The sequence below is a fragment of the Bison bison genome, unplaced genomic scaffold (genome assembly GCF_000754665.1).
Source record: "Bison bison bison isolate TAMUID 2011002044 unplaced genomic scaffold, Bison_UMD1.0 scf7180017864032, whole genome shotgun sequence".
NCBI lineage: Eukaryota > Metazoa > Chordata > Mammalia > Artiodactyla > Bovidae > Bison > Bison bison.
In genome coordinates, this window is record NW_011494604.1 from 909,227 (window position 1) to 920,566 (window position 11,340).

Genomic DNA, 11,340 nt, shown 5'->3' on the forward strand with positions numbered 1-11,340 from the left:
CTCTGTCTCACCGCCCACTCAGATGCTCAGGCTGCCTTCTTGACTACACCAGGAGCCCCTGGCTCATTCAGGCTGGGTCTCCCGTGCAGGTGGCCTCGTGCCTACACAGTGACCCTCTGTCCCTGCCACCATGGGCCTCCTGCCAGCTCCAAGCCAGGCCCCTGCCTACCAAGGCCACCTACCTCGGTCTTCCCTTTGCTTTGGCAGGAGCGGCGCGTGTCCTCATTGGAGGCCCACTCTGTGGCCTGTGGGAGGAGCACACAGACATCACACAGCTGTGTCACTCGCAGCCAGGGCAGGCAGTGGCCGGGCTGGAGGAGACAGAGAGCTGGGAGATGGCCAGCCATGGCCTGCAGGGTAAGGTTCCTCTCACAGCATCCTTGCGGGCCAGCAGGGCTGCCAGACCTCCTTACCCAGAGACATCCTCTTGGCCCAACACCCTCCACACCTGCTCGGGTTGAGGAGGCCTGAAGTAACAACCCCTTCATCCCCCATCATCCCCATGTGGCTCTGGCCTGGGGCCTCCCCCGCCCTTCCTCCCCGAGGTCAGCTGGGGAGATGTGAGTAGCCAAGGAGGACCCTCAGTCCCACCCCAGGCCCTGAGTAGGAGACAGGAAACATGCCTCAGTTATATACTAGATGTTCCTTAGATGAATGGGAAGCAGAAGGGCTGCCAACCTTAGCTACAGAAGAACAATGTCACCTTCCCACTGCAACCCTGCAAAGTCCTCTATGACTTGCTGCTGGGATGTGGGAGACAGAGACTGGAACCCCCGTTCCTGGTTCAAAAGCTAAGTGTGCTTTTTCCCTCTTTATCCCACTGTCTCACTTCCCCTTTTTCACTTGCTACCCTCCGCCCACCTCTGTGCAGGCAGCTTGTTTCCCTGTAGCATCACTCATGCTCTATTGTGGAATGATGTTTGGGGGACACAGCTTCCATTCAGGGACCCAGAGGACATTTCGTGTTCTCAAGTGCCCTTGGCATGAGGACAGAGCTGTCCCCACCCAGGAGGCCTCCTTCCCCTGAATCTACTCCGCCTGTACTTCCTGAAACTCCTCCCAGCCACTGAAGAGCAACTGGGGAGGAAAGATACCCTTCACATCCAGGCAATGTCAGCCCCGGAGTGTGGTTCATTACATATTTCTGGGTCACATGTATAAACATGAACTGCCTACCTGTCCTGGGAGAGGGAGCCCTGAACAAGCAGCTCCTCCATGCAAACGAGCAAAAAGAAAAAAAAACAAAAACCAAAAACCACCTGCTTTTAATTTCTAGCAGAAGCCTTCTAGGCTTGCAGTCACTGTCTACTGAATTCCCAGGGCCTAGGATGTGGGAGGGGCAGGGGTGGCAGGAGCTAGAGTGGCAGAGCTGTTCTCTGCTGTCCAAAGTCGCAGCCCCAGCACCCCTGGGCAGACGGAGAGCTGACTTTGGCCGACCCCAGATTTGGGAGCTAGGTGGCAAGTTTGGTTGTGCCCCCATCAGACCGATGACCAGGCTGGGCTTATTCTGCCACGCCATGCCTGGAGCTCAGGCCTCTGCTCCCAGACTTTCCTTGGAGAAAGGCAAATGACCCCTGGCATCTGGACACAGAGTCGTGGGCTTCACCTGGACAGGAACAAGGGTCATTGTCATACTCAGCACCCATCAGCTCCCAAACTGAGCCTGATGTGAGAGGAAAGAGGGACATAAGCAAACTCAGGGCCTCTAGGGGCAGAGAAGCGCAAAGACCCACATACACTGCAGATGTCCAGGCCTAAAAGTCTGGACAATGGGACTGTGCTGCAGGGGACAGTGTGGACAAAGGGGCTTCATGGGGTCCCTGAGCACAGGGACATTTCAAAAGGGCCAACTTTATTTCTAAGGGGATGGGAATCCCACTGTGAGGGTTGGGGACTCATGGGGGACAGGTGTGTACAATCAAAAGGTGTTAGACAAAGTCACATGGAGCTGAGCACTGGGACAGACACTTGATACACCTCTCTCTTCATTGTACAGGTGAGGCAAATGAAGCTCAGAAAGACTGAACAGTTTTCCCAAGGTCACAAAGCTGGTAAGCAACAAACCCAAGATGCAAACCCAGACAACTGGAACTAAGCTCTCTCTGTTACATCGTGCAGCCTCTCACTGTGAGTAGGTTTCTCAAACCAAAAGTTAGAACATATGGCCTGAAAAGAATGTGTATATTTATAATGATTACAGCACAGAACTGGCTTGAGTCATTTTATTTATTTTTATTTTATTTCAAAAATTATTTTTATCAAAGTAATGATGCACAGAGTTGAAAAAGTTAAATAGTATGAAAAAATAATTTAAAAGACTCCAGGAACAACTCCTCTCACACACCAATCCCATTTCCCAAGGACAATTATTTTAGACTCTTTTATTTTTCTATATAAAGAAAGATAAGTGTCAAAGAATTGATGCTTTTGAACTGTGGTGTTGGAGAAGACTCTTGAGAGTCCCTTGGACTGCAAGGAGATCCAACCAGTCCATCCTAAAGGAGAGATTAGTCCTGAATACTCATTGGAAGGATTGATGTTGAAGCTGAAACTCCAATACTTTGGCCACCTGATGTGAAGAGCTGACTCATTTGAAAAGACCCTGATGCTGGGAAAGATTGAAGGCAGGAGGAGAAAGGGTCAACAGAGGGTGAGATGGTTGGATGGCATCACTGACTCAATGGACATGAGTTTGGTAAACTCCACTCCGGGAGTTGGTGATGGACAGGGAGACCTGGCATGCTGCAATTCATGGGGTCACAAGGAGTTGGACACAACTGAGCGACTGAACTGAACTGAACTGATTTTTCTATACATGTTTTTAAAAATCCAATTTCTCAAAAATATGTATCAATCTCAGACTTCATCTTCTGACTTCCTGTTATGGAGGTGAATATTTTTTTTCCACTTACCCATCTCCATTCTCCCCCACCCCTCTCCTCTCCCTGTTCTCCTATTATAATTAGGTAATATAAATTATTTAATATTTTAATATATTATCTAATGCTTTAAAATCAACACCATTATTTATATCGTTGTGAAAATTATTCACTGCTACCAACTAGAACCCTAGATTTGACTGAATGTAGGACACCATTGATTGTAATATGAATCATTAAGAAGGAAAACATGCTGGCAAATTCCTTTATTACTTAAATTTTTAATGTAAGCTTATTGGAAGTATTTTTACTTAGATATACATTTAATCATACATTAATTTTATGCATACAAAAAAGAAAAATGTAAGCAAAATTTATTAAGTATTTTTAAACCTTCTTTGAATTCAGAGTGTTCATCTCTTCTGAGTTACTTTTCTATTCCGTCATCAGTGCTCATTTTTTGTTGTTTTGTTTGCTTGTTTTAGGCCATCGTTTTATGAACTGCCCAGGAAGCCCATGATGCAGCAATTCTTCAAGAATATTTCTCTTTGGTTTCCAGAATTTTCTTCCAAGTTATTGCCCCCACTTGACAGGTTGAGCTGGTGCTTTCTTGATCTTATCAGCAGGTCTCCACAGAAGGTTTCTGATAAACCAAGGCTCATAGTCCCTCCTCATATGATCCTTAAATGGTTTGTGAACTGAAATGTCAGTGGCTTGCTGTTGCTGGATGAGCACACCAGGAATAATGACCAAGTTCATGCCTGTACAGTTAGAGACAACTCCATCAAGACTGCAGTCTGCCAATGGTGACTGTAAAATGTCTTTGATAGAAAGCCATGGCCTGATTTCAGACTCAGTAAAATGTGAAAACATACGCCTCTGAGAATCAATGAAATATGCCTGTTCTGACAAGGTTTCCATTCTTGACCAACTTTTTGTTTCTCCTGGGCTGAATAGTTGTCTCGATTTTCTTCATTGGCTTGTTTTGTAATGTACCTATCACTGAATTTTCCCAAATGTCTATCATTCTCTCTCAGTATTACTTGCTAACTGTACACACAGATGGTTCAGAGAACCTATTAGTTCCCACTGTCTTCCTCCTGCCCCAGGATGGACTGGTCCTCCTGTTTGGCTGTTAACCTGGGACTTACCTCCTCTCCTCTCCTGTTTGCTGAGTCCCATGTTTCTCTCTTTCTTGAATTATTGGCTTATTTTGGTAGAACACATCTTCAGTACCTTCCTATGAAAAGGAACATGGTAGATCAATTTTTTAAAATTCTTGCATGTCTGATTCATTCTATCTTCATACTTGTTTTGGTATAGAATTCTAAGGTGAAAATAATTTTCACTCAGAATTTTAAAGACATTTATTTCTCCTTTGTCTTCTAGATTCCAGTGTTGCTATTGAGAAGTCTGGTGTAATTCTCAGTCCCCATCGTTTGTAGTGACCTTTTTCTTTTTTTCCTTTAGAAAAGAATGCTAGAAACTTTTCAGATCATCTTTTTGATAACAGTATACTGAATTTCACACTGATGTGCCTTAGTGCAGGTCTCTCTTGGGAACTCAGTCAACCCTTTCAATGTGAAGACTCATCCTCTGTTTTGGCAAATTTTCTTATGGTATTTCATCCTTAATGTTTTCCTTATCTTTTCCTCTGTTCTCTTTTTAGCAACGCTTATTAATCCAATCCACTGTTCCTTGTGCACTGATCCTCTAGTTTTCTGTTATTTTATTTCTCTCCTGCTTTTCATTTCTTGTTTTTTGTTGTTGTTTAAATTTCTGAGAGATTTTTCTTCAACTTTATCTTCTAATCCTTCGATTCAATTTTTATTTGCCCACTCTTTAAATTTTCATTTTTTGTTTGTTTTATAAACAAAATAATTTTATATCTCAGAAAACTAATTAGTTTTTAAAATTAATTTCAAAAGTGTTTTCTTGTATGTCTTGAATTATCCCTGTTCTTACAGCTTCCTTCATTCTGTTTGCTTGTTTGTTTTTATCTTTCTCCTTGACTTTAGAGGCCTTCCTCAAATGTCTGGTGAGTTTTGGCTGTTTATGTTTAAAAATAAATCACTAACCATTTCCCACTGAAAGGAATCAAGTTGTCTTGGAGAAACAGCTAATTCCAGATCTAGGGCAGGAAATGTACAAGGTGAGCCTAGAATATCACTTCATACCAATAGAAAGCAATAAAAAGCCACCAGGGTCATAGTGTCATAGGAGTCAACTTGAAGAGGCTCCTTACTGGCAAAAGATGGGATAGTCAATGAGAGACAACTGCAATAGGTTGAAACATCCACAATGTTTAAAGCCATGAGTCTGTAGTAAAAGCAGTAATAAAATATAAAATTCACTAATCATCATTGACAGATACTACAAAGCCTGTTCATTATTTGAAAACTGGTGAATAAAGACAAAGTATCAAACATTTACCTTGTCTTTCTGTACAACTGTTTCATCAGGTAATCAAACAGTAGATAAGAAGTTTTTCCTTGTAAAAGTAGTCTGGCTAATGCATTGTAACCTAAAGAATTAATAGATCTAGGTAAAAATCATCAATGACTGCTAACATTAAAAAAAAATACAGAGAAAATCAGATACTATGCACCTCCTAAAAAAATACATGCTAACATCTCTGAAGTAATCTTGCCAGAATCTAAATTGAATAAAGTCTTCACATCTGAGAATCAACCTACAGATGGTACAGGGAACAGAGGAACCCCTTGGACTACAGTCAGCAAAATCCAGACTGTGGGAAACTCTATAGGACAAATGACCAGGTTTCTTCGATAAATAAACTGCACAAAAATAGAAAAAGGAGAAATATTGTTGTAGTCCCATACCCCAGTGGTGAGATTTCCCCTTTCCTGGAGTCTCCAGATTTGAAGACTCACTAGTTGGGCCTTTAAAGAAAGAGTCTTAGTTTTCCTTTCTTGAAGTGAAGTGAAGTGAAAGTCGCTCAGTCGTGTTCGACTCTTTGCGACCCCAATGACTATACAGTCCATGGAATTCTCCAGGCCAGAATACTGGAGTGGGTAGCCTTTTCCTTCTCCAGGGTTCCTTTCTTGGGGAGGGGTAAAATGGAGGAAGGGATTACTGTGTGGGATGGGACAGGAGATCTGGGTTCCAGCTTCTCAATTTAGATAATTTCAACCATGGCCCCTTTTAGACTTGTATCTCATCCTCACATTCTGCAATACCCAACAGCCCAATTTCTGAGGCCTTCTGGGGAGTCGTCTTACTTCTCTGCTATATCTCCCTTTATAAACTGTTCTACTCCACTACATCAGTTATGATTTGCTCCATCCACTTTCCACCTCCCCAGAATGCATTTAATCTTTTCTCTGCTGACATCTCTTTTGTTCTCTCTGTTATTGCAGATCTGTATCTTTTAAAATTTCTCATTGTCCTTTTAGTGGAATTTTGTGAAGGAGTGGAAATAAGATGTGTATAATCAATCGACTACACAGAATGCTTTAAACTAGGAATTCCAGGATAGCAATCCCTAGTAAAGAGAAACTGCACGGTTTTCTGCTATGGGAGAAAGCAGTCAAGAGAGCCAGGAACTGGATAATCTCCTTATAGATTCAACAACTCCCCTGAACACCAGAGACAATGGCTGAACATGAAAACGTCTGAGCATTAAGTCCACCACTCAGCAGAGTTTAGATTTCAAACAACTCTGGAGCTGCCAGCCTAGTTTGGACAATGTGCAGATAACTAGAAAAGAGCTCAGAATCAGCCTCGCCATCTGCCCAGGCGCAAACAAAGCCCCATATGCGTCCTGATGCTTATGTACGTCACAGTCCTCATTTCTGCACTTGCAGGACATGTGGCAGCCCAAGACCATAAATCCATGGCAATTAGGCCTCCAGCCACGTCATCCCCTGGAACTGCTCTGGCACAGGTGGCTCATGATCTCCTGATTGACAAATCCAAATAAGCTTACCACTCAGCAGCCCCCTGACACTGTTGACTACTAGCCACCTTTTCTTTCCCACAGCCAGCTTATTAAGTTACACTGAAAGATAACAGTCACTGGTGAGCTGATTTGATTTCCCCTCCCCCTCTGCAAGCACAGGAGTGCACACACACATACGCACATGCACACACGTCCACGCTGCACGCACACACCCTCCCGTCTCTGCTGATACCTGCATCTCTTCAACCACGCTGCTTGAACTGGGAAGGAAGCTGAGTTTTTCTATTTTTTTGAGGAACAGTAGGTTACACAAATTGTTTAATAGGGGTTAGGTACTTAGAAGTCCTTTTAATGGACACTAGTTTGCATAAACAGTTTGCATTTAGATTTTTCTTTAAGGGATGTTAATTATTTAAACTATCAATAAAACACTGCATTTAAGTTTGGTTAAATCATATCCTGGGGCCACGTGGGAGGAGCAGTTGGCTATAAAGGAGAGTTACAACCTTGAGCATACCCCAGGCAGCAAAGACAGTCAAGGAAGCTGGACTGGGGAGCGGGGAGGCCTTGGCCCAGCCTCGTCCTGTCGGGAAAGTGGAGGAGCTTTTTGGCCCTTAGTTGCTGTGAGCCACTTGTGATAGCAGATGCTGAAAACGTATAAAAAGGGACCCAAAGCCCCAGGTAGGGCAGTGGAGGGGTACTCAGTGAAGTCCAGCTTTTACGGTCAAAAGGCAGGGCTTTCTCATCAGAGGACAAACAAGGAGACCAGAGGCTGTGGTCTACCTCCAGCCTGGTCAAGATGATGCTGGACGGCCCCCTCCAACTTCTCTGTTGTTCCCTCCTCTTTGTGGCCAGGTGGGTCCCCCTATGGTGGAGAGGTGAGGATGTGAACATGAAATGCATTTATTTATCTCCTAGGTCCTATTACAAAGAATCCAATCTGAACTCCTGGATTCAGTCCCCTAAGATACACCCTGGGAAGGTGATAAAACCAGTTCCTGGTGCACTTGTGGCTGGTGTGCAGGACCCTTCAGAAAAGCCCCTGAGGTACAGTCCCTGCCTCAAGCATGAGTGATGGAGCTGGAAGAAGATATCTCCATGGTGAGACCAGATCCACTCAGAGCTGAATGAACCAAACATCAGGCCTCAGCATCAAGCTAGACAGTCCTAACATCTGGTAAGGTAGGGTACCCAGCACCTGTGGGTCAGCTGTCAAGGACACCTGGGGAACCCAAACCAGTTGGGCAACATCTATGCTGCCTAAGACAAGGGCCCTAAGACAAGGGCCTTCTTAACATCCTAGAGCAGTGCTTCCTAAATCTGGCTGCACATAGGAATCATCTGGGAGCCTTTAAAAATCCCAGTGCCCAGCCACACCCTAGAACAGAATCTCTGAGGATAGGATCCAGGCATCAGTGCTTTTTTAAAGCTCCCCCAGTGATTCTAGTGGGCACCCAAGAGAAAACCAGTGTCTAGAGCCAGGCTAGCTCCAGTCAACTCCTGGTTTATGCTACTCAGCTCTGCAACCAGAAGGCAAATGGCACCACTGTGGTCCAAGCCTCCGCTAAACCCTCCAGGGTTGTCTCCTTTCCACCTCTAGGTGTCACCTTCACACAGAAGACAATGTGCCCAGTCCTCTTTGGAGCTGTGTGATGCTGTGACTCTGTAGGTGTCTGCCACCTGAAGATCAATTCCTGTCTTCTCTCCATCCCCACTCTGCGGCCTTAATTGAGTTCTCCCCATCAATCACCTTACTGCAGTTTCTCCTAACTAGCTCCTCCACTAATCCATTCTCTGCACGGGACCAGGTGATTGGAACACTAAACATAATCATATCACTTTTCTGCTTAAATCTTTATACCTTCAAAATAAAATATGGATCCCTCTGAAGACCCTCTGTGGTGCAGCCTCTCTCATCCTGGGCCTCATCTTCCATCGTTATCCCATGCCCACCCTGTGATCCTCCCATATTGCCCCACTCTGTGCTTCATGCTACTTCACATCTCTGTGTCTCCTTGTGCCTCGGCCACCACTGCAGCCAGCATGCCCCCCTTCCTACATGCCTCCCACAGCACTGTCATTATTTCTGTGCATCTGTTTCCCTTTCCTCACTTGGCTCCCAGAAGACCTTCATTTGCAGACCATGGGAGCTTAATAAAAAGCCAACTGCCTGGGCTCAGGGAAGGACCCCTGGATCTACTTCCTCCCACCCACTTTGGACCATCTCTGCACTGGCTTCCCCTAGACCCTGGCCTGTGGGGCTTGGCATCTTGGCTTCAGTTTTCATGAAAGCCACTTGGAACCTAGGCTCTGGATGGGCTCCTTTGACCAACCAAGCAGGCAGGCCATGGGATGTTGCCTCTGGGAATTTACTCTACCTTGCTCCAGCCCAGGCCCCAGGAACATATCCCATCCAGTAAAGGAAATCATTTATAATTTATGTGCTTGCTCTTTGAGGCAAGGACTGAGGGTGATTCACCTTTGGATCTCAAATACTAGGACTGGACCCAGTTTTTAGTAGCTTTTCAGTAAATGTTTACTCATGTTTATTATAAATAGATAAATGGCATTTCTTTTCCATTTTCTCTAGTTCTTCCTGGACTTTCCCTTCTGAAGTTCACATGTTTTTTTCTTTTTGCTCCTTTATGCCTCCTCTGTGGCTACCAGCTGCAGTGGCCCTGGAGGTCTAGAACAGTTTCTAGAAGAAACTAGACCAGAATATCACACTAGCTCACCAAGGAGTTCTCCCCTTCTCCAACTTCCCTTTGTAGTGAAACCCTACACTAAATAGCCCCATATACTAACAACCATTCTCTAGTTAGATTTTGTGTATCTCATCATGCTTTTTTCTGGCTGTACCGTGAGCCCTAGAGGCCGGAGATCAGTGTGTCTATAGCCCCTCTGCCTCCAGCTCACTTGTGAGCTTGTGATACACAGTAAGCACTCAGTGAACGCCCCATCACTGGAGACCAGCAAGCCTCCCCTGGACACAGGAACTGAGCCTCTCAGATGCAGAGACGGCCTTCCTTTCTCTAGAATGTTCAGCCTCTGCAGAGACGATTTGGCATCTGTTTCTCAATCTGGGATAAATGTTCTGGATCAAGGAGTCCCATTAAAATGCCTCCCAAAGCACTTAAGGAATTATGCTTGGGGAGTCCTTCTTGGCAGCAGATAATAAATCAATCACAGCTCAGTGAAAATGCTAAGCTAGAATGGGATCACTCAGGCCAAGCTAAGAAAGCAACCAGGGACACACTTTCCCTCAAGGCCCAAATGCAGAGACCTTCCTGTGGATTTAGGCTCTGCACTTAGAATGACCAGCCGTTCCAGTTTGCCCAGTACTGAACTGCTTCTAGTGGAAGTCCTGCAGCCTGGAGCCCCTCAGTCCAGGCAAACAGGAGCCCCCAGCTCCTGTTCTTACAATGCAGGAGCCCTGTGTGTGCCCCTGTGTTTACATGGCCGCGACCCCCACTCCCAAATACCTTCCCAGCTGTCATCCCGACAGCTAGGGTGAGTCCACAGCCGCTGACAGGAGCACAGCGTTCCTGTTTTCAACCCTAGGGGCTGAATTCTGAATCTCGCTCCTTGTGCTGCCCTGGCCCCAGCCCCTAAACACCAGGGAAATTACAGGGAAGGGAAGCAAATGTACCTGAAGGAGGGAGACATTGGCAAGGCTGAGTCTGAAGAGGTAGTTCCTGTGAAAACAGAAACAGGTCGTAAGTCAGGCTGGCTCTACAGGCAGGTCCCCAGGAAGTGACTTTTTGGCTCCTGCCTCCGGGTGCCAGGACTGGGTGCCAGGACAGAGTGCCAGGACTGGGTGTCGGGACTGGGTGCCAACTGCAGAGGGCTGATGGTGGGCCAACCCCAGGGAGAGCTTTACCTTCATTAGCTCATTTAATCTGCACAGCCATCCAGGGAGCAGAGAGAAAATGCCATGTTACAGGTGAGGAAACATCTGGGTAAATGGACCAAGTCAGAGAGACAGTATGTGGAAGAGGTGGGATAGAAACCCAGACTCATGTGCCCCTGTAGGCCCACAGGCACGGTGGGTGGACCTGGAGGGTGGCAGGACCCCCAGGTCAGAGAACCGCATGGAAGTGAATACGGGCTCACAGAGTAGACCCTGCTGCAGAGACAGGGAGAATTCCACTTGCTGGGGGCCTCCTGAGGGCCTCAGTGTCCGCATCTGTAAAGTGGAGACACTGACACCTGTCTTCCTTATTTCATAAGACCCATGGAAAGAGGAATGGCGTGATGCATGTTAAAAGGCTTTATTAATGTCAAACAGATGTAAAGTTTTGCTTTTCCCTAAGAATTTTCTTTCCTTCTTATATCTTCTTTTGGCTGTTCCTCTTTTGGTTCCTGAAGTTTTTGGAATAACTGCTTTAGAAAGTTTTGGCCTACCTAAGCTGTGCTGAGAAATGAGAGGAAAGGTTGTGGAGTGGGCCAGAAACAGAGGGAGGGGCCCCTGCTGAATGGATCCAGGGGCCTGAAGGAGACACCTCTGGCTCCAAGCCCAGGACCCACTCGGCTGCTTTG

At 45.8% G+C, this 11,340-nt stretch overlaps 1 protein-coding gene across 1 annotated transcript in view; it reads right to left on the minus strand.

The window, feature by feature from the left end:
- Positions 1 to 11,340, minus strand: part of SEMA5B (sema domain, seven thrombospondin repeats (type 1 and type 1-like), transmembrane domain (TM) and short cytoplasmic domain, (semaphorin) 5B) — a 124,498-nt gene that overhangs the window by 19,230 nt on the left and 93,928 nt on the right. Inside the window, exons 4-5 of the mRNA XM_010834267.1 lie at positions 10,451 to 10,496; positions 183 to 245 (exon numbers count right to left, since the gene is read on the minus strand). Coding sequence (XP_010832569.1) covers positions 183 to 245; positions 10,451 to 10,496 — 109 coding nt within the window. The remainder of the gene's footprint in view (positions 1 to 182; positions 246 to 10,450; positions 10,497 to 11,340) is intronic.